This window comes from Peromyscus eremicus, chromosome X (genome assembly GCF_949786415.1).
Source record: "Peromyscus eremicus chromosome X, PerEre_H2_v1, whole genome shotgun sequence".
Classification (NCBI taxonomy): Eukaryota; Metazoa; Chordata; class Mammalia; order Rodentia; family Cricetidae; genus Peromyscus; species Peromyscus eremicus.
In genome coordinates, this window is record NC_081439.1 from 1,587,418 (window position 1) to 1,611,286 (window position 23,869).

General features: G+C 40.0%; 1 protein-coding gene across 1 annotated transcript in view; it reads right to left on the reverse strand.

The window, feature by feature from the left end:
• Jade3 (jade family PHD finger 3) overlaps nucleotides 1-23,869 on the reverse strand; it is a 154,613-nt gene that overhangs the window by 10,026 nt on the left and 120,718 nt on the right. Inside the window, exon 10 of the mRNA XM_059250225.1 lies at nucleotides 20,657-20,773. Coding sequence (XP_059106208.1) covers nucleotides 20,657-20,773 — 117 coding nt within the window. The remainder of the gene's footprint in view (nucleotides 1-20,656; nucleotides 20,774-23,869) is intronic.

Consider the following 23,869-nt stretch of genomic DNA (forward strand, 5'->3'; position numbering starts at 1 on the left):
TTCCTGGGTGGGGTCCGGCAGGCAGAGTGCTGAGTTCCCTTGATTCTTTCTGTCTGAACTTGGTGCATTTGCCTCCCTATTCTTGGATGCACTTGCAGAATACTCCTAAGCATATGTATTAACTAGCCATGTAAGCCTTAAATCAATATGAGGATTTAGTGTGAATCTTGCTATATCTCAATACACACACACACACACACACACACACACACACACACACACAGAGAGAGAGAGAGAGAGAGAGAGAGAGAGAGAGAGAGAGAGAGAGAGAGAGAGAGAGAGAGACAGACAGACAGACAACCTGCTTGGCTCCTGGGCTGCTCACTTATGGCCAGCACTGGCTTCTAGTAGCTAAAGAGGGGAAGCTTCTAGAGCAAATGCATTCCTGATATGTACAATGTATCTTGGATAGGTCCAGCCCTATAGGAGCAGCAGCATATAGCACCAATTTGTAATGTGGGAAAAGGGAGGTATTAAGATAGATCCAGTTCCCTCCCTTCCCAGAGCTGGTGCATTCTAATATTTAAAGACTGGGAAAGGAAGCTGTATCAATTATATATTAAAAAAAAAACCAATCGATTTATCTTTTTACCATAGTTTTAAGCCTTTCAAAATATTGTTTATAGTTTTATTCCTACTCTTACTTTTAGCTGATTTTATTTATATCTTTTATATCTGTATTTTAAAACTGCTTATTCTTTTCCTCAGCTTCATTTTTCCCCTTTTAAACCTTGCTGCTGCTTTTTCCCCCTTTTTCCTGTTCCTCCTTTATTTCCTTTATTCATTTTTTAGTTTGGGTTTGCCTTGAACTTCCAATCCTCCTGCCTCCCCCTCCTGTGTGCTTGGAGATTACAGGTGTGTACCACCTTTATTAATTTTTTTTGAGACAGGGTCCTACTATGTGAAACCTGGCTGGTCTAGAACTTCCTATGTAGACTAGGTTTGTCTGGAACTCATAGAGATATGCCTGCCTCTGCCTCTTTAGTGCTGGGATTAAAGGTATATGCCACCACTGCCCAGCTCTACCTTTATTAATTTTTAACTCCATAGTTTATTCCACATTTTGCCACGTTCTTTTCCTCATAAAGATTACATTTTAGGTCGGACAGTGGTGGCACACATCTTTGATCCCAGCACTTCAGAGGCAGAGCCAGGTGGATCTCTATGAGTTCGAGGCCAGCCTGGTCTACAGAGTGAGATCCAGGACAGGTGCCAAAAATACACAAAGAAACCCTTTCTCAAACAAACAAACAAAAAGATTACATTTTAATTTTCAATTCTGTATATGTGGGTGTCTATACATGCCATGTGGATAAGAGTGCAGTGTCTGTGGAAGTCAGGTGGCTTTGAATCTCCTAGAGCTGGAGTTATAGGCAGCAGCTGTGAGCAACCCAACTCATGCTGGGAAACAAACCTGGGTCTTCTGGAAGAGCGTTATGTACTATTAACTACTGATACATCTCTACAGCCCTGCCACTTTCTTTTCTACAGCTACTGGTGATATAGCAGTTTGACTTTTATTGTATGTTTTATATTTGCTTTGTTTTGGTGTTGTGATGATAAATCACCAATGTCAACTGACAGGTTTTAGAATCATCATGAAAACTTCTTTGTGGTGTCTTTGAGACTATTTCTAGAAATATTTAACTGAGCAAGGAAGGCTGACTGAATGTGAGTGGTACTATCCTCATTGGTTAGGGTTCGAGAATGAATTAAAAAGGAGAAATTGAGCTGAGCATTCATCTCACTTTCTGTTTTCTAACTGCAGACACAGTATGACCTGCTGCCTCATTCTTTAGACATTGTGCTTTCCCTGCCATGGTAGATTGTATCTTCCAATTGTGAGCCCAATTCAACCCTTCTTTAAGTTGCTTTTGTTAGGTATTTTGTCACAGGAACACATAAAAAGTAACTAAAAGATGTGTTGCTGTTACAGCATTTTCTTTTTCTGACTGGTACTCGTTAGGCCCTCAAGGGAAGGCTGCTGACTAAAGACCTCCATACAAACCCAGAATCTACCCTAATAACAGATGCACAAATTGTAATACAGAAACAGTAAATACAAAAAATAGAAAGAAAGAAGCAAGACAACATAAGCAGATAATATCTATCTGGGACACCCAGGGTCTGATATATGTGTCTTTAGCAGTTCTTGTCATGCCATGGGAAGAGTATCCACTTTATTGTCTTTAATCCTTAACAAATAGATGGTGTCAGAACAATTGGGACACAGATCTGAGTGTGGTGGCACTCAGGAAGCGGAAGCAGGTGGATTGCTGGGAATTCAAGGCCAGCCTGGTCTATATAGGGAGTTCCAGGACATCCAGAGCTAATTAATGAGATTGTCTCAAGAAACAATATATAATTTATTGTTTACTGAAGACGGATTTTTCTTTGAGCTGAGACACAGACACAGCCAGCACAGAGTGCAACCAAGAACAGCTCCCTCAGACACAGACACCTCCTGCATCTATTGGAGGAAGAGATGGGTAGACACCTGTATGTTAGTAAATAAAGTTGCCTGGGGTCAGAGCTATTAGAGCCATAGCAAGTGCGTGGCAGTGGTGGTGTATGCCTTTAAGGACCTGGAGGGCGGTACATACAGGCAGTGACGAGGCAGTCACATGATTGGGTTTACAACCAATCAGAAACCAGAACAGAGAGACTATAGAGACAGACACACAGGAAGGAGGGCTCCTCTTTCGGAGAGCTCTCTTGGCTGAGGAGGATCCCTGAATCAGGAAGGGTGAGGCTCTTGGCTCTGACCTCTTGGCTTTCTTCTCTGAATCGGCTCTGTGTTTTCTGTCTGATAAAACCGTTGGCTACATCTACACTGAATTACATCTACAGACACCAGTGCAAAAATACATACAACAGCCTAAAGAGCAATATGGCACCACCAGAACCTAGTGGTTCTACAAGACCTGAACATCACAACGTAGAAGAAACAGAAGAAAGCAACCTTAAAAATAACTTTATGAAGATGATAGAGGCCTTTAAAAAGGAAATGAAAAACTCCCTTAAAGAAATTGAGGAAAAGACAAACAAAAAATGGGAAGAAATCAATAAATCCTTTAAAGAAAACCAAGAAAAAGCAATTAAACAGGTGAAAGAAACAGTTCAAGACCTGAAAATTGAAATAGAACAATGAAGAAGACACAAACCAAGGGAATGCCGGAAATAGAAAATCTGAGTAAATGAACAGGAACTGCAGATGCAAGCATAACCAACAGAATACAAGAGATGGAAGAGAGAATCTCTGGCGTGGAGGATACAATAGAGGAAATAGATTTGTCAGTCAAAGAAAACACTAAAGCCAAAAAAGTCATAACACAAAACATCCAGGAAATCTGGAACACCATGAAAAGGCCAAACATAAGAATAATAGGGATAGGGACTTCCCTTCTGAAGCACAGGTGAGTGCCCTAGCTTGCCCCCGACCCCATCCCTGGGCACCAGCCACTCTGGGGAAGACCTGCCCAACTTGGCCCCAGGTTCTGGTCACAGGGCAGGTTCCCTTCTAGCCCCACCGGGAAGGATCCCCTTCTCCAAGACCCCTGGCAGACCCTGCAGTCTCCACGCCCTGCCCCCACCCCCATCCGCCTGAGCCCCAAGCCTCTTCCTGAGACTTAGAGGCCAGCCCCCAGCTCCCAGCTCCCATCTTGCCCCGGACTTCCCTTCTGAAGCACAGGTGAGTCCCCTAACTTGCCCCCAACCCCATACCTGGGCACCAGCCACTCGGGAAGACCTGCCCAACTTGGCCCCAGGTTCTGGTCACAGGGCAGGTTCCCTTCTAGCCCCACCGGGAAGGATCCCCTTCTCCAAGACCCCTGGCAGACCCTGCAGTCTCCACGCCCTGACCTCACGCCCATCCGCCCGAGCCCCAAGCCTCTTCTTGAGACTTAGAGGCTGGCCCCCAGCTCCCATCTTGCCCCGGATTTCCCATCTGGAGGGGAGAGAGAGAGAGAGAGAGAGAGAGAGAGAGAGAGAGAGAGAGAGAGAGAGAGAGAGAGAGAGAGGAGAGAGCACCCATCCTCCCCCGGACTTCCCTTCTGAACAAGAGCTCCCATCCTGCCCCGGACTTCCAATTTGGACAAGAGAGCTCCCATCTGGACAAGAGAGAGATACTTCCTGAATCTGTCAGCTCTGTCTGAACCAAGTGTGCGGATAAGGCCAAGAACGAACCAGAAGGAGATGGGCAGACGTCAAGGCAGAAACACATACAACAAAATGAATAGCAATACACCATCACCAGGCCCTAGCCCTCCTCCAACACCTAGACCTGAACATCAGAAATTGGAAGAAGCAGAAGAAAATAGCCTTATGAATGTCATCATGAAGAAGCTAGAGGCTCGTGTAGAGGAAAAGACAAAAAAATGTGAAGAACGCTGTAAACAACTAGAGGAAAGGGCAAACAAATTAGAAGAAATCAAAAAAGTCCTGGAAGAGAACAATAAAATACTGAAAGAAAATCAAGAAAAATCAATGAAACAAATGAAGGAAACAGTCCAAGACCTGAAAAGGGAAATAGAAAAAATGAAGAAGACACAAACAGAGGGAATGCTGGAAATAGAAAATCTGAGAAAACGATTGGGAACTTCAGATGCAAGTATAATCAACAGAATGCAAGAGATGGAAGAGAGAATCTCTAGCGTTGAAGATACAATAGAAGAAATAGACTCATCAGTCAAAGAAAACACTAAAGTCAACAAAGTCATGAACCAAAATGTCCAAGAAATTTGGGACATCATGAAAAGACCAAACCTACGAATAATAGGGGTAGAAGAAGGAGAAGAATACCAACTCAAGGGCACAGAAAACATATTCAACAAGATCATAGAAGAAAACTTTCCCAACTTAAAGAAGGAAATGCTTATGAAGACACAGGAAGCCTATAGAACACCAAACAGACTAGACCCCCCAAAAAAGTCCCCTCGCCACATAATAATTAAACAATTAAACGTACAGAATAAAGAAAGACTATTAAGAGCAGCAAAGGAAAAAGGCAAAGTGACATATAAAGGCAAACCTATCAGAATAACACCCGATTTCTCAATGGAGACTTTGAAAGCCAGAAGGTCCTGGACAGATGTAATGCAGACACTAAGAGACCATGGATGTCAGCCTAGACTAATATACCCAGCAAAACTTTCAATCATCATAGATGGAGTGAACAAGACATTCCATGACAAAGCCAGATTTAAACAATATTTATCCACAAACCCAGCCCTACAGAAAGCACTAGAAGGAAAATTCCAACCTAAGGAAGTCAGATACACCCTCGAAAACGCAGGCAATAGATAAAGCCACAGCAGTAAACCCCAACGAAGAAAAGTACACACACATCACCACCAAAAAATAACAGGAATGAACAATCACTGGACATTAATATCCCTCAATATCAATGGACTTAATTCACCTATAAAAAGACATAGGCTTACAGAATGGATACGAAAGCAGGACCCATCTTTCTGCTGCATACAAGAAACACATCTCAAATTCAAAGATAGACACTACCTAAAAAATAAAAGGCTGGGAAAAGACTTTCCAATCAAACGGTCTTAAGAAACAAGCGGGTGTAGCCATCCTGATATCCAGCAAAATAGACTTCAAACTAAAATCAATCAAAAGAGATCAAGAAGGGCATTACATACTCATCACAGGAAAGATCCACCAAGATGAAGTCTCAATTCTGAACATTTATGCCCCAAACACAAGGGCACCCACATATGTAAAAGAAACATTATTAAAGCTTAAATCACATATAAAACCCCACACATTAATAGTGGGAGACCTCAACACCCCACTTTCACCACTGGACAGATCCCCCAAATCGAAACTTAACAGAGAAATAAAGGACTTAACTGATGTCATGACTCAAATGGACTTAATCGACATCTACAGAACATTCCATCCTAACAAAAAAGAATATACCTTCTTCTCAGCACCCCATGGAATCTTCTCTAAAATCAACCACATACTTGGTCACAAAACAAATCTAAACAGATACAAAACAATTGGAATAACCTCCTGTGTTCTATCAGACCACCATGGTCTAAAGTTGGATTTCAACAACAACAAAAACTACAGAAAACCTACAATCTCATGGAAACTGAACAATACCCACCTGAATCACCAATGGGTTAAGGAAGAAATAAAGAAAGAAATTAAAGACTTCCTAGAGATCAACAAAAATGAAGACACCACATATCCAAACCTATGGGACACTATGAAAGCAGTACTAAGAGGGAAATTCATAGCACTAAACGCCCACATAAATAAGCTGGAGAAATCTCACACTAGTGACTTAACAGCACACCTGAAAGTTCTAGAACAGGAAGAAGCAAAGTCTCCCAGGAAAAATAGATGCCAGGAAATTATCAAAGTGAGAGCTGAAATCAATAAAATAGAAACAAAGAGAACAATACAAAAAATTAATGAAACAAAGAGTTGGTTCTTTGAGAAAATCAACAAGATAGACAAGCCCTTATCCAAACTAACCAAAAGACAGAGAGAGAGCATCCAAATCAACAAAATCAGAAATGAAAAGGGGGACATAACAACAGACATTGAGGAAATCCAGAGAATCATCAGGTCATACTTCAAAAACCTCTATTCCACAAAACTGGAAAACCTAAAAGAAATGGATAATTTTCTGGATAGGTACCACATACCTAAATTAAATCAAGACCAGATAAACTATTTAAATAGTCCAATAACCCCTAACGAAATAGAAACAGTCATTAAAAGTCTCCCAACCAAAAAAAGCCCAGGACCAGATGGTTTCAGTGCAGAATTCTACCAGATCTTCAAAGAAGAGTTAATACCAATACTCTCTAAATTGTTCCATACAATAGAAACAGAAGGAACATTACCAAACTCCTTCTATGAGGCTACAATTACCCTGATTCCCAAACCAAACAAGGATACAACAAAGAAAGAGAACTACAGACCGATCTCCCTCATGAACATTGATGCAAAAATACTCAATAAAATACTGGCAAACAGACTCCAAGAACACATCAAAACAATTATCCACCATGATCAAGTAGGATTCATTCCAGGGATGCAAGGATGGTTCAACATACGAAAGTCTGTCAGTGTGATACACCATATAACAAACTCAAAGAAAAAAACCACATGATCATCTCACTAGATGCTGAAAAGGCATTTGACAAAATCCAACACCCCTTCATGATAAAGGTCTTGGAGCGATCAGGAATACAGGGAACATACCTAAACATAATAAAGGCAATTTACAGCAAGCCAACAGCCAACATCAAATTAAATGGAGAGAAACTCAAAGCAATTCCACTAAAATCAGGAACAAGGCAAGGCTGTCCGCTCTCCCCATACTTATTCAATATAGTACTTGAAGTTCTAGCCAGAGCAATAAGACAACATAAGGAGATTAAGGGGATACAAATTGGAAAGGAAGAAGTCAAGCTTTCCCTATTTGCAAATGACATGATAGTATACTTGAGCAACCCCAAAGATTCCACCAAGGAACTGATACAACTTATAAACACCTTCAGCAACATAGCATGATACAAGATCAACTCAAAAAAATCAGTAGCCCTCCTATATACAATGGACAAAAAAGCGGAGAAGGAAATCAGAGATACATCACCCTTTACTATAGCCATAAATGACATAAAATACCTTGGGGTAACACTAACCAAGCAAGTGAAGGACCTATATGACAAGAACTTTAAGTCCCTGAAAAAAGAAATTGAAGAAGATGTCAGAAAATGGAAAGATCTCCCATGCTCATGGATAGGCAGAACTAACATAGTAAAAATGGCAATCTTACCAAAAGCAATCTACAGATTCAATGCAATCCCCATCAAAATACCAACACAATTCTTCACAGACCTGGAAAGAATAATACTCAACTTCATATGGAAAAACAAAAAACCCAGGATAGCCAAAAGAATCCTGTACAATAAAACAACCTCTGGAGGCATCACGATCCCTGACTTCAAGCTGTACTATAGAGCTACAGTAATAAAAACAGCTTGGTACTGGCATAAAAACCGACATGTGGACCAATGGAATCGAATTGAAGACCCTGACATTAATCCACACACCTATGAACATATAATTTTTGACAAAGAAGCCAAAAGTGCACAATGGAAAAAAGAAAGCATCTTCAACAAATGGTGCTGGCAAAACTGGATATCAACATGTAGAAGGCTGCAAATAGATCCATATCTATCACCGTGCATAAAACTTAAGTCCAAGTGGATCAAGGACCTCAACATAAATCCAGCTACTCTGAACCTGCTAGAAGAGAAAGTAGGAAGTAGTCTTGAACGCATTGGCATAGGAGACCACTTTCTAAATAGAACACCAGTAGCACAGACACTGAGAGAAACAATCAATCAATGGGACCTCTTGAAACTGAGAAGCTTTTGTAGGGCAAAGGATACGGTCAACAAAGCAAAGCGACAGCCTACAGAATGGGAAAAGATATTCACCAATCCCACATCTGACAGAGGACTGATATCCAGAATATATAAGGAACTCAAGAAATTAGACATCAAAATGCCCAACAGTCCAATTAAGAAATGGGCTATAGAACTAAACAGAGAATTCTCAACAGAGGAAACTCAAATGGCTGAAAGACATTTAACGAATTGCTCAACATCCCTAATCATCAGGGAAATGCAAATCAAAACAACTCTGAGATACCACCTTACGCCTGTCAGAATGGCTAAGATCAAAAACACTGAAGACACCTTATGCTGGAGAGGATGTGGAGCTAGGGGAACTCTCCTCCACTGCTGGTGGGAACGCAAGCTTGTACAAGCACTTTGGAAATCAATATGGCGCTTTCTTAGAAAATTGGGAATCCATCTCCCCCAAGATCCAGCTATACCACTCTTGGGCATATACCCAAGGAATGCTCACCCACACCACAAGAGCACTTGTTCAGCTATGTTCATATCAGCATTGTTTGTAATAGCCAGAACATGGAAACAACCTAGATGCCCTTCAACTGAAGAATGGATAAACAAAATGTGGTACATATACACAATGGAATACTACTCAGCAGAGAAAAACAATGACATCATGAGGTTTGCAGACAAATGGATGGACCTAGAAAAAATCATCCTGAGTGAGGTATCCCAGACTCAGAAAGACAAACATGGTATGTACTCACTCATAACAGGATACTAGATGTGGAACAAGGATAACTGGACTGCTACTCACATCACCAGGCAGGCTACCTGGAAAACAGGACCCCAAGAAAGACATGGGGATCTCCCAATGACAGAGAAATGGAATGAGATCTACATGAACAGCCTGGACATGAGTAGGGGTAGTGAAGGGCGAAGGTCGAGGGAAAGAGAGCTTGGGTGAGTGGGAGATCCCAGCTGGATCAACAACAGAGAGGGAGAACAAGGAATAGGAGACCACGGTAAATGAAGACTACATGAGAATAGGAAGAAACAAAGTGCTAGAGAGGCCCACAGAAATCCACAAAGATAACCCCACAACAGACTGCTGGCAATGGTCGAGAGACAGTCCGAATTGACCTACTCTGGTGATGGGATGGCCAAACACCCTAATTGTCGTGCTAGAAACCTCATCCAACTACTGAGGGATCTGGATGCAGAGATCCATGACTAGGCCCCAGGTGGATCTCTGGGAGTCCAATTAGCGAGAATGAGGAGGGTTTATATGAAAGAGAATTGTTGAGACCAAGGTCGGATAAAGCACAGAGACAAATAGCCAAACAAACTGAAACACATGAAATATGAACCAATGGCTGAGGGGTCACCAACTGGATCAGGCCCTCTGAATGGGTGAGACAGTTGATTGGCTTGATCTGTTTGGGAGGCATCCAGGCAGTGGCACTGGGTCCTGTGCTCATTGCATGAGTTGGCTGTTTGAAACCTGGGGCCTATGCAGGGTCACTTGGCTCGGCCTGGGAGGAGGGGACTGGACCTACCTGGACTGAGTCCACCAGGTTGATCTCAGTCTGTGGGGAAGGCTTTGCCCTGGAGGAGATTGGAATGGGGGGTGGGCTGGGGGGAAGGTGAGGGGGGGCGGGAGGGGGGAGAACAAGGGAATCTGTGCCTGTATGTAGAACTTAATTGTATTGCAAAATAAAAATTAAAAAAAAGAATAATAGGGATAGAAGGAGAAGAATACAAACTCAAAGGCACAGAAAATATATTCAACAAAATCATAGAAGAAAACTTTCCCAACCTAAAGAAGGAAATGCCTATGAAGATACAAGAAGCTTAAAGAACACCAAATAGACTGTATCCAAAACAAACAAACAAAAAAAAAGAGTCCACCACCACATAATAATCAAACCACTAAACATACAGAATAATGTAAAAATATCAAGAGTTGCAAAGGAAAAAGACCAAGTAACATATAAAGGCATACCCATCAGAATAACACCTGACTTCACAACGGAGACTCTGAAAGCCATAAGGTCCTGGACAGATGTTATGCAGACACTAAGAGACCACGGATGCCAACCTAGACTATTATACCCAGCAAAACTCTCTTTTTAAAAGATTTTTTTATTTATTATGTATACAGAACAGGGCGCCAGATCTCATTACAGATGGTTGTGAGACACCATGTGGGTGCTGGGAATTGAACTCAGGACCTCTGGAAGAGCAGTCAGTACTCTTAATCTCTAAGCCATCTCTCCAGCCCAAGCAAAACTCTTAATCGCCATAGACAGAGTAAACAAAATATTCCATGATGAAACCAGATTTAAACAAATATATATCTATCCACAAATCTAGCCAAATCCAGAAAGCACTAGAAGGAAAAATCCAACCTAAGGAAGTTATATACACCCATTAAAACACAGGCAATAGATAATCCCACACCAACAAATACCAAAGAAGGGAAACACACAACACTATCACCAAAAAATAACAGAATTAACAATCACTGGTCATTAATATCCCTTAATATCAATGGGCTCAATTCACCTATATAAAGACACAGGCTAACAGAGTGGATATGAAAACAGGATCTGTCCTTCTGCTGCATACAAGAAACATACCTTAAAAAAAAAAGAAAGAAACACACCTCAACTTCAAAGACTGGCTGGGAAAAGAATTTTCAATCAAATGGACATAAAGAAGCAAGCTGGTGTAGATATCCTAATATCTAATAAAACAGACTTCAAACTAAAATCAATCGAAAGAGATTGGGAAGGACATTATGTATTTATCACAGGGAAAATCCACCAAGATGAAGTCTCAATTCTGAGCATTTATGCCCCAAATAAGAGGGCACCCACATTTGTAAAAGAAACATTACTAAAGCTTAAATCACACATCAAACCCCACTGCTGGGGATGTCTTTCTGTATGCTGTGAATGTGTTGCTCTGATTGATTGATAAATAAAATGCTGATTGGCCAGTAGCCAGGCAGGAAGTATAGTATAGGCAGGATAAGCAGAGAGGAGAATTCTGGGAAGTGGAAGGCTGAGTCAGGAGATGCTGCCAGCCGCTGCTGCCATGGGAAGTAAGGTGGCAAGCCACGTGGCAACTTATAGATGAATAGAAATGGGTTAATTTAAGATATAAGAACTAGATAGCAAGAAGCCTGCCACGGCCATACAGTTTTTTAAGTAAAATAAGTCTCTGTGTGTTTACTTGGGTCTGAGCAGCTGCAGGCCCAGGCAGGACTGGAGAAAACTCCAGCTACACCACACACACTAACAGTGGGAGATTTCAACACCCCACTCTCACCAAAGGATAGATCTGCCAGACAGAAACTTAACAGAGAAATAAGGGAACAAACAGGTGTTATGACTCAAATGGACTTAACAGATATCTACATAACATTCCACCCTAACACAAAAGAATATACCTTCTTCTCAGCATTCCATGGAACCTTCTCTAAAACTGACCACATACTCAGTCATAAAGCAAATCTCAACAGATACAAAAACATTGGAATAACCTCCTGTATTTTATTGGACCACCATGGCTTAAAGTTAAATTTCAACAAAAACAAAAATTACAAAAAGCCTACAATCTCATGGAAACTGAACAATTCCCAACTGACTCACCAATGGGTCAAGGAAAAAATAAGAAAGAAATTAAAGATTTCCTAGAATTCAATGAAAATGAAAGTACAACAAACCCAAACTTATGGGACACTATGAAAGCAGTGTTAAGAGGAAAATTCATAGCACTAAATGCCCACATAAGGAAGATGGAGAAATCTCACACTAGTGACTTAACAGCACACCTGAAAGCTCTAGAACAAAAAGAACAAAGCCACCCAGGAGGAATAGAGGGCAAGAAATAATCAAATTGAGGGCTGAAATCAATAAAATAGAAACAAAGAGAACAATACAAAGAATCAATGAAACATAGAGTTGGTTCTTGGAGAAAAATCAACAAGATAGACAAGCCCTTATCCAAATTAACCAAAAGGCAGTATGAGAGCATCCAAATTAACAAAATCAGAGATGAAAAGGGAGATATAACAACAGACAATGAGGAAATCCAGAGAATCATCAGGTCATACTTCAAAAACCTGTACTCCACAAAATTGGAAAATCTGAAAGAAATGGACAATTTTTTGATAGGTACCACATACCAAAGTTAAATCAAGACCAGATAAACTATTTAAATAGTCCAATAACCCCTAAGGAAATAGAAACAGTCATTAAAAATCTCCCAACCAAAAAAAGCCCAATAACAGATGGTTTCAGCACAGAATTCTACCAGATTTTCAAAGAAGAGCTAATTCCAATACTCTTCAAACTGTTCCACACAACAGAAACAGAAGGAACATTACCAAAATCTTTTTATGAGGCTACAGTTACCCTGATAGCCAAACTACACACAAAGCTGCAACAAAGAAAGAGAATTACAGACCAATCTCCCTCATGAACACTGATGCAAAAACACGCAATAAAATACTGCCAAATCAAATCCAAGAACACATGAAAAAAAATTATCCACCATGACCAAGTAGGCTTCATCCCAGGAATACAAGGATGGTTCAACATACGAAAATCTGTCAATACACCATATAAACAAACTGAAAGAAAAAAAAAAGATCATCTCATTAGATGCTGAAAACGTCTTTGACAAAATCCAACACCCTCTTCATTATAAAGGTACTAGAGAGATCAGGAATACAAGGAACATAATTAAACATAATAAAGGCAATTTACAGCAAGCCGACAGCCAACATCAAATTAAATGGAAAAAAACTCAAAGCAATTCCACTAAAATTGGGAACAAGACAAGGCTGTCCACTCTATCCATATCTATTCAATATGGTACTAGAAGTCCTAGCTAAAGCAATAAGACAACATAAGGAGATCAAGGGGATATAAATTGGAAAAAAAAAGTCAAACTTTCGCTATTTGCAGACGATATGATAGTATATGTAAGTGACCCCAAATATTTTACCAGAGAACTCCTACAGCTGATAAACACCTTCAGCAATGTGGCAGGATATAAGATTAACTAAAAAAAAATCAGTAGCTCTCCTATATAAAAATGATAAATGGGTTGAGAAAGAAATCAGAGAAACATCAACCTTCACAATAGCCACAAATAATATAAAATAACTTGGGGTAACTCTACCTAAGCAAGTGAAAGACCTGTATGACAAGAAGTTTAAGTCTTTGAAGAAAGAAATTGAAGAAGATATCAGAAAATGGAAAAATCTCCCTTGCTCATGGATAGGTAGAATCAACATAATAAAAATGGCAATCTTACCAAAAGCAATCTAGAGATTCAATGCAGTCCCCATCAAAATCCCAACACAATTCTTCACAGACCTTGAAAGAACAAAACTCAACTTCATAAGGAAAAACAAAAAACCCAGAATAGCCAATCCTGTATAACAAAGCAACCTCTGGAGACATCACCATCTCTGACCTCAAGCTCTACTATAGAGCTATAGTAATAAAAACAGCTTGGTATTAGCATAAAATCTGAAATGTGGACCAATGGAATCAAATTGAAGACCCTGACATTAACTCTTACACCTATGAACACCTGATTTTGACAAAGAAGCCAAGAGTGTACAATGGAAAAAAGAAAGCATCTTCAACAAATGGTGTTGGCATAACTGGATGTCAATATGTAGAAGATTGCAAATAGATCCATATCTATTGCCACGCACAAAACTCCAGTCCAAGTGGATCAAAGACCTCAATATACATCCAGTTACACTGAACTTGATAGAAGAGAAAGTAGGAAGTAGCCTTGAATGCATTGGCACAGGAGACCACTTAGATATAATACCAGTAGCACAGACTCTGAGAGCAACAATCAATGAATGGGACCTCTGAAACTGAGAAGCTTCTATAAGGCAAAGGACATGGTAAATAAGACAAAACGACAGCTTACAGAATGGGAAAAGATCTTTACCAACCCCACATCTGACAGAGGGTTGATCTCCAAAATATATGAAGAACTCAAGAAACTGGACATCAAAATACCAAACAATCCAATTAAAAAAATGGGCTACAGAGCTAAACAGAGAATTCTCAACAGAAGACTCTCAAATGGCCAAAAGACATTTAAGGAATTGCTTAACATCCTTAGTCATCAGGGAAATGCAAATCAAAACAACTCTGAGATACCACCTTACACCTGTCAGAATGGCTAAGATAAAAAACAACTGGTGACAGCTTATGTTAGAGAGGATATGGAGCAAAAGGAACACTCCTCCACTGTTGGTGGGAGTGCAAACTTCTATAGCCACTTTGGAAATCAGTATGGAGGTTTCTCAGAAAATTGGGAATCAATCTACCTCAAGACCCAGTGATAGCACTCATGGGTATATACCCAATGGATGCTCAAGCATACCACAAAGGACACTTGCTCAACTATGTTCATAGCAGAATTATTCGTAATAGCCAGAACCTGGAATCAACCTAGATGCCCCTCAATTGAAGAATGGATAAAGAAAATGTGGTACATATATACAATGGAGTACTACTCAGCAGTAAAAAACAATGACATCATGAAATTTGCAGGCAAATGGATGGAACTAGACAATATCATCCTGAGTGAGGTAACCCAGACTCAGACAAACATGGTACATCCATAAGTGGATACTAGATGTAAAGTAAAGGATAACCAGACTACAATCCACAGCTCCAGAGAAACTAGGTAACAAGAGGGACATTGGTCCCCCTGGGAAGGAGAAATAGATGAGATCTCCTGAGTAAACTGGGGGTGAGGGGAGCAATAGACGGTAGGGAATGTGGGATAGGAGCCTGGGGAAATGGAATGATTGAGCTGGAACAGGGGCAGAGAGGAGAGCAATGAGGGAGATGTCTTGCTAGAGGGAGACATTGTGGGGATAGAGAGAAACCTGGTGCGAGGGAAGTTCTCAGGAATCCACAGGGGTGACCCCAGCTTAGACTACTAGCAATGGTGGATGGGGTGCCTGAGCTGGCCTATCCCAGTGGTCAGACTGGTGAATGCCCTAACAGTCACCATAGAGCCTTCATCCAGTAACTGGTGGAAACAGATGTAGATAGGCACAGCCAAGCACCAGGCCAAGCTCCAGAAGTCCAGTCGAAGAGAGGGAAGAGTGAATCTATGAGCAAGTGGCATCAAGACCACAATGCCGAAACTTACAGATACAACCGAACCAAGCCAGTGGGAACTCATGAACTTTGGACTGACAGCTGTGGAGCCTGTATGGAACTGGACTGGGCCCTCTGCATGGGTGAGACAGTTCTGTAGCTTGGTCTGTTTGAGGGGCCCCTGAGAGTGTGAATAGGATCTATCCCTAGTGTATGAACTGGCTTTTTGGAGCCCACTGCCTATGGTGGGACACCTTGCACACAGCCTTGATGCAGGGGGAGGGGCTTGGATCTACCATACCTTTTTGGAGGAGAGGATGGGGGATAGGCGAGGGGGGGGCAGGAGCAGGAGGAGGGTAAGGGGAGATCTGTGGTTGGTAAGTGGAATGAATAAAAAATTTCTTAATTAAAAAAACAAATTGTGAAATATGTGAAAAAAATTAAGTGCTTTCCTAGGTCGGTGGAGAATGCCCTTTTATGTTGCTATGTGCACATGTGGGGGCTAGAGGTTGATGTCAGCTGTCTTCCTTAATTCCTCTCCACCTTATATTTGAGACAAGGTCTGTCTTTGAACGTGGAGCTCACTATTTCAGCTGACTGGCTAGCCAGTTAAGTGATTCCAGGATCTGTTTGCTTCTGCACATCACTCCCAGTGCTAGGGTTATAGATGTAGGAGGCTAAACATTTAGTTTTAAATAGGTGCTGGGGATTCACATTCAGTTCCTCATGCTTGTGCAGCAAGTACTTAACCATCAAGTTATCCCTCAGAATTCCTTTTAATCTTAGTATTTCATTTTCCTCATTATATTACTTTTAATAGTCACTGAAAAAAATGTACTTTATTTCCCAGTTCCACACTTTTTGAAGATTTTATCTTTTAGAAGTTAATTTCCATTATAATTGAACTCACATGGGCTTAAGAGTAAACTCATGTTAGCTTTCCAATTTAAATTCTCTATACTTGTATGTGACTTCAGACAGGCTATATCTCTCTACCATCAATCCAAGCCACAAATGTTGGATGATTCTATTCAGTTTGGCTGGCCAAATGAATGTTAGGGATTTTATCAATAATCAGATTTACTCTAGGGAATAATAATATGGACATATGCAATTATTAGCAGTCCTACTAACTTGTATATTTATCTTTTAGGTTCTATGCTAAGCTCTCTGCCATCTTAAGTAATTAGTATTATTGTCTCCACTTATAGATGTGGAAGCTGAATCCCAGAAAAGTTAGGTAACTTTTTTTTTAATTTATTTTTTTATTTTTTATTTTTTTTTGGTTTTTCGAGACAGTGTTTCTCTGTGTAGCTTTGCGCCTTTCCTGGAACTCACTTTGGAGACCAGGCTTGGCCTCGAACTCACAGAGATCCGCCTGGCTCTGCCTCCCAAGTGCTGGGATTAAAGGCGTGCGCCACCACCGCCCGGCTAACTTTTTTTTTTTTAAAGTTAGGTCACTTTTATAAGCTTACATAACCAGCAAGAAGACCAGGTTTCAAATCCTGGGAGACTAGCACCAAAGAGTATATTCCTCCTTTTCTCTCCTCTCTTCCCTTTCCCTCCCCACTCCCTCCATCTTTTCCTTCTTTCCATTCTGTGTTTTAAGAAAGGGTCTAACTATATATGGCCTAGGTTGGCCCTGAACTGGTGGTACTATTTCCCCAGCATTCCAAGTGTTAGGACTTATAGGTGCATGCTATGATGCTCAGTTTCAAAGCCATGTTTTTTTTCTAGACATGGTCTCAATTTGTAGACTAGGCTAAGCCTCAGGATCTAGAGAGACTTCAATATAAGATACAGAACAGAGAAATTCGAGAAACCTGGAAATTAGAGCAAGTATGTCTAGAACCTGGGCAAAATCCAGGGCTTCCTAGACATCTAGCTTGAACCAAGACTAGCATCTGCTAAAGGATTATCAGAAACCTTCATGTTCAAAAAGGCTCTTATTTGTTTAAATACTGTCTATAGCTGCCTTTGCATTGCAAAGGTGGTGTTGAGCAGCTGTGACAAGAAACTACATGGTCCACAAAGCCTAACATATTTACTATCTTGCTATTTATAGAACAAATTTACCAGTCCTTGCTCTAACCAATAAAGCCCCATATAATCTCTTTGTTCTTCTTTTCCCAAACATTCCATTCTCATCTTGCTGGATTCTTTCTTGTTGATCAAATAGGCCAGGCACACTCCTATCTCATGGTCTTTTCAATGGCTGTTTCCTCTGCCTGAAACACTTTTTATCCTAAACATCTGCATAGCTTTTTCTCTTTGTTCATATGTTATCTCTATAGTTAGTTTTACCCTAATCACTCAGCTTAAACTTGTAACTCATGCTCCCTACATCACATTTCCCAACTTCTTACTGTCTTCCACAGTCTTTTCTATAGCAGCTATCACCTTATAACATTTTATTTAACATCTATTGCTTACTGTCTACTTTTACAAACTAAAATATAAGCTCCACAGTGCAAAGTTCTTTGTTATTTCATTGGTAGACCCAAACCCTAGTATACAATTAGGCATACACATTTGCTGAATAAATTAAATTCCTTATACTAAAGTTTGTGATAGAGATGCAGTTCAGTGGTAGAGCATTGGCTTAGCATACTTGAGATCCTGGGATTAATCCCTAGTACCACACAAAAAATAAAAATGCACAATAGCCTCAATTTAGGAAGATTTCTCTAAAATCAAGAATCTGAACTTTAAGAAATGAAAATAAGAACCATTGGTCTGCAGATGAGAAACCTCCTCTAGAATGTTCCATCTAATCATCTGTTCATCCATCCATCAAAATCTAGTGTCTATCATGTCAAGGTGTGGGAAAAAACGTAGAACAAAATTAGGGAAGATAAAACTCATAGATAAACAATATAACAGAAGACAGAGTGTGGAGCCTAAGGCTGCAATGCAAACTCAGATCTGCAAAGGCTAAGGCCAACGTTTTCTCTCACTAGCTATGTTACTAATTACTAACCAGTATAAAAATAATCTTTAACAGCAAATTAGTGAGAAATGCAGGTACCATAGTGAGAATAAGTAATTTATTGAATATGAATTCAATCTCCACTGTAAAATTATTAAATAATACACATGGAAAATATTTTGTTTTAATGGAAAATATGTATTATAAATTAATTTGATACAAGGAAACATATGTGTATTTATTCAATGCACCCTAAATGAATACTAGTGGGGGAATGGTGTATCATCTTGGCCTTTAAGAGGCTCATATATGGAGAGCAAATAGGAAGGAACTTAGCTAAACAAACAATGTGTTAGGTTAGTGGCTTAGGATTTCTATTGCTGTGATAAAGTGTCATGACCAAGTCTGGCGTGGTGGTCCATGTACTTAATCCCAGCACTCGGGAGACAGAGGTATATGGATCTCTGTGAGTTTGAAGCTAGCCTGGTCTACAAAGTGAGTTCCAGGACAGCCAGGGATGTTACACAGAGAGACCCTGTCTCAAGGAAAAAAAAAAAAACTCCAGAAAGAAAAACAACAACAAAACAAAAAACAATCAAAAAACTCACCATGACCAAACGTAACTTGGGGAGAAAAGGAATTATTTCATCTCAGAACTTGCATCATCCAGGGAAATCAGGATAGAAACCCAAGGGAGAAACTGATGCAGAGGCCCTGGAAGAGTGTTGTCCACTGTCTTGTTCCTCGTGGCTTGTTCAAACTGCTATCTTATAGCACCCAGGACCACTAGCCTGGGACTGGCACCCCCACCCCACAGTGGGCTGGAACCTCCCACATTAGTCGTCAATCAAGAAAATGCACCACAGGCTTGTCTACAAGCCAATCTATTTAGGGGTATTTTCTCAAATGAGTCATTTCCAAAATGACTCTAGCTTGTGTCAAATTAACATAACACTAGCCAGCACAGTCAGTATATATCAGGGGGACATTTTTCCTTTATAAATACTAAAATGTTATAGCTAAGATAAATAAAATCAGCTGAAAGAAATTTTTAAAAAGATAAGTGCTCATATGTGTTAGATGACAAGTCTGAAACCTGTTAAGCAGCAGCGGACTAAATGAAACACCCAGAGCCACTGCCCTAAGTTATGACATTACAGAGACTCCTTTCTCTGAAGGTCTGCAGGAAAATCTAATTTCAACCCGTCTGCAGCTTACACACAGTAAGTCTATGGAATAGAAGGTCAGTCCTTCCTTCCTTACAAGTCCTTACAAGCAGTGCCACCTTATGTTTGGAACAGAAAGTGAAGTGATATTGTACCTCAGATATCTCAGAACACATTACCTGTACTACCACATGCAACATAGATGCCTATGAGAATGACTTTCAAAACTAGTCGCCAGACTTTATCTATTCAAATGTACCTTTCCACACCCAAACGTTCACAGAGCCATCTATGTAATCATCCTGGATCTTAAATTCACTGACAATTAATGGATAAGACTCATCAGAACACGGGCTATATAGTTTAGTTATAGCTTATTCCCACTCAGAATGAAAGCACTCAGCTTCAGAGTCAGTTAACTCATGAGTGCTGACATTAAAAGATAAAGGTTTAATACCACTATGAGTATTATTTTGAAAAAGGGTCTCACTATGTTGTTCAGGCTGGCCTTGAACTCCTGAGCTGAAATGATTCTTCTGCCTCAATTTCCTGAATAGCTGGGCCTAAGGTGTATATCACTATGCCTGGCAACCAATCTGAATGTTAAAAAGAATAGGTCAAGGGTCAGAGAGATGGCTTAGTGGTTAAGAACATTTATTGCTCTTTCAGAGGATCCAAGTTTAATGCCCAGCACCCATGCTGGGTGTTTCACAACAACCTGTAAATTCAGCTCCAGGAGATCAAACACCCTTTTCTGGCCTCTGGGGGCACCCCCCCACACATGGTACCCCCACACATACACACAAATAAAAATAAATCTTTGAAAAAGAAACAGGCTGAATAACTCAGAAGTAACATCTGAAAAAGATTTCCACAAACTGTCTCTGGAATGGCAGCATCCTGCACATAAGAGGGGAGATTTTGGGTTAACAAGATACTCTTACTGGGACCATGAGTCAGGTCAACTTGGTTTTAGCTCATTCCACTACTTCTCAGGGCACTTACCTGAATACAAGCTCCTGTCTTCAACTTGCACAGGCTGCAAACTAAGGCCCACCGGCTAGGTGGAATATGGGAGATTTTTGTGATAGGTTCCATTCTCTCAGGACAAGCAATGCTGACCTACAAATACAACATCATCATAAGGCAGAAGCACCAGGGCATCTCAGAAGCACTTTTCACAAACTGTTACATGTTTTATATATGTTATATGAAGCTGAGAACATTAAAACAATGAAGTAAGCCATATCTTCCAAGGTTAGTATGGAACTAAGAATAAACAAAACATATCTCTTTCCATTGCTCAGTCCTTCAGTCATTTCTAGTAATGTAAACAATTCATGTACGTGATGAGAGTGCAGGAATATAGACTAGGTAGGCATGGTTACCTTAAAGAATCAAGATATATCTATCTTTACTTAGGAACCAAAGAAAGCTACTAAGGAAAGAAAATAAAGTTCAGAAATTCTAGTATCATGGTACCACATGCCTTGCTATTTCATTTAATCAACTAAAAATAAAGATAGGCAGTGACAGATCTTTATATTTGGTTCACAAAGCAGGATAATATTGTTGGAAAGTAGCAGCAAATTTATGTAATGAAGAGACTGCAGCCTGTAATTACAAAGAATGAGGATGATACCACTTCTAAACTCCAATTTTTAAAACTATGTAACTATTACCAGCTTACCCTACTCTCTCAGCCAAAGTAGCTTCAAAGTGAAATTAAGTCTTTGGGGATGCTGAAAGGAAAGGGATACTTTAAAAAAGATGAAACAATATTTTCCATATGGAAACAAAGGGTCATGTAACTACTGGTAAAAATGTGTTCTCGGTTTCTCTTTTACAACTATATACATGACTTTTTAAGAAATAAACTTTAACAAAGATTTATTTATTTTATTTGTATGAGTATTTTGCCTGCATGTATATGTGCATCACATTCATGCCTGGTGCCATGGTCCAGACAGTTGTAAGCTGCCATATGGGTGCTGGGAACTAAACCCGGGTCCTCTAGAGGAGCAGCCAGTGTTCTTAACTGCTGAGCCCTTTCTCCAGACCCAAGAATAAACTTTAAAATTATTGTTTTTCATTTTGTTTTGTGTGCACGAGTGTTTTGCCTATGTGTATATCTGTGCATCACATGCATGCAGTGCCAACAAAGGCCAGAAGAAGGTATTGGATTCTCTGGGACTGGAGTTACAAATGGTTGTGAGCCACCATACAGATGCTGGGATTTGAACCTAGGTCTTCTGGAAGAGTAGCCAGTGCTCTTAACCCCTGGACCATCTCTCCAGCACCGGAAAGAAACAGGTTTTAAAAAGTGAGTAACTATCAAACTCCCTGGACCATCTCTCCAGCACCGGAAAGAAACAGGTTTTAAAAAGTGAGTAACTATCAAACTAAGATGGTTCATCTAGTACAAGTTCTGTTCAGATCAGGAAAGAGAGATCTTTAATAATCCAAAATATACTGGAAATCAAGAATTAGAAGCCCTAAGAGAAGGTTAATATTTGTGAAAGTTTATATTATTTTATTTTTGAGATAGCATCTATGTAGCTCAGGATAGCCCTTAACTCATGATCTTCTTATTCCAGCCTTCTGAGTGTTGGGATTATAGGTGATTTGTTTTATTTTTATGTGTGTGATACTAGGGATCAAGCCCAGGCCTTTGCACATGCAAAGCAAGTGCTCTACCTCTGAGCTACATTCCCTACCTCTTGTTTTTTGGTCTGAGACAAGGTCTCACTCTAGCTTAGGCTAGTCTTAAGCTTACTATGCAGCCCAGGGTTTGAACTTTTGATTATTCTGCCTTTCCATCCAAAGATGTGGGTTTACAGGCATATGTACCAGGCCTGGCTTCAACCTTTTTTAATTTTAATTTTTTTGGTACTGGAGAATTGCCTTGTTCATGCTAGACAAATATTCTACCACTAACTACACCCTAGCCCAAACCCTTGAGTTATTTTTTGTTTACAGGATCTAGGTATATAGCCTGGCTTTGAGCTCACTACACAGTTCCAAGATGGCTTCTAGATCTTAACCCTCCTGCCTTAGTCTCCCAAGTATAGGGATTACAGGAATGTACTACCATGCTTAATTTAGAAGCCATGTTTTAATTAAGTTAATTAACAATAGCACCTCAGGAAATACCTGCAACTACAGGATCGGGGTAGATAACAAGGAATAGAATTTTGAATAAAGTCTTAGATAACTGTTGAGTTTAAGGCCCCCAAAGAGCTTTATAAGTAAAAGAGAACTAGGTATGGTGGCCTTTAATCCCAGAATTTGGAAGGCAGAGGCAGGTGGATCTTTGTGAGTTCCAAGGCAGCTAGTCAGTCAAACAGTTAGACCCTGTCTTTAAAAAGGTAAAAAACAAAAAGTAAAGGACAACCACCACAGTAGGCTCACTTTATTTTTAACAGCCTAAAATCAGAGACCCAAAGTAGAATGGATAAATAGTATATCCATATAATGGTAAACTACTAAGCAATGTAAATTGATGAACTACTGATATATACTACAACATGGAGTGCTAGCCAGACACAAAAGAATACTTACTCTATGAATTCCATTTACATGAAGCTCAAAAATATACAAAACTTATCTATACTGATAAAGATCAAAATGGTTGTTGTTCTCAGGAAATAGGGAAAGGAGGGGCTATGAGGGAGCCTTCCGGGATGCTATTTGTATATTTCTGTGGCATTTCATATCTTAGTCTGATTTGTGGCTACAGGTATTTTAAGGTAAGGTTTATTTTAAAAAAGTGTTTCTCATACCTTTGTCTTTTTTTTAAAAAAAAGTAGTTTTGTTCATTTTATAAATAGTTTTAAAATATTTGTTTTTAAAATTATGCATATATGTGTATGAGTATGTGTATATGTGTACAGGTGCCTCTGGAGGCCAGAGGCTATCAATTCCCTGGGAGGCAGAATTAAAGGCAGTCAGTTGTGAATTGCCTGACATGCTACTGGAACTATACTCAGATCCTCTACAAAAGCAGTATGTGCTCCTAACAGCTATACTATCTCATCACCCTCTTCTCTCACACAAATTTATCAAATACCACTGAAAGTACCACCCACAAATAAATAGTATGTGCTAACATGCACATTTGTGTCCAAGAAGACCTGATGTAGCACAGAAATCTCAGAAATAGAGGTGAGCAGGAAGAATTTCCAAGACAAGTCTGAGTCTGTCTAAACATCATGAGAA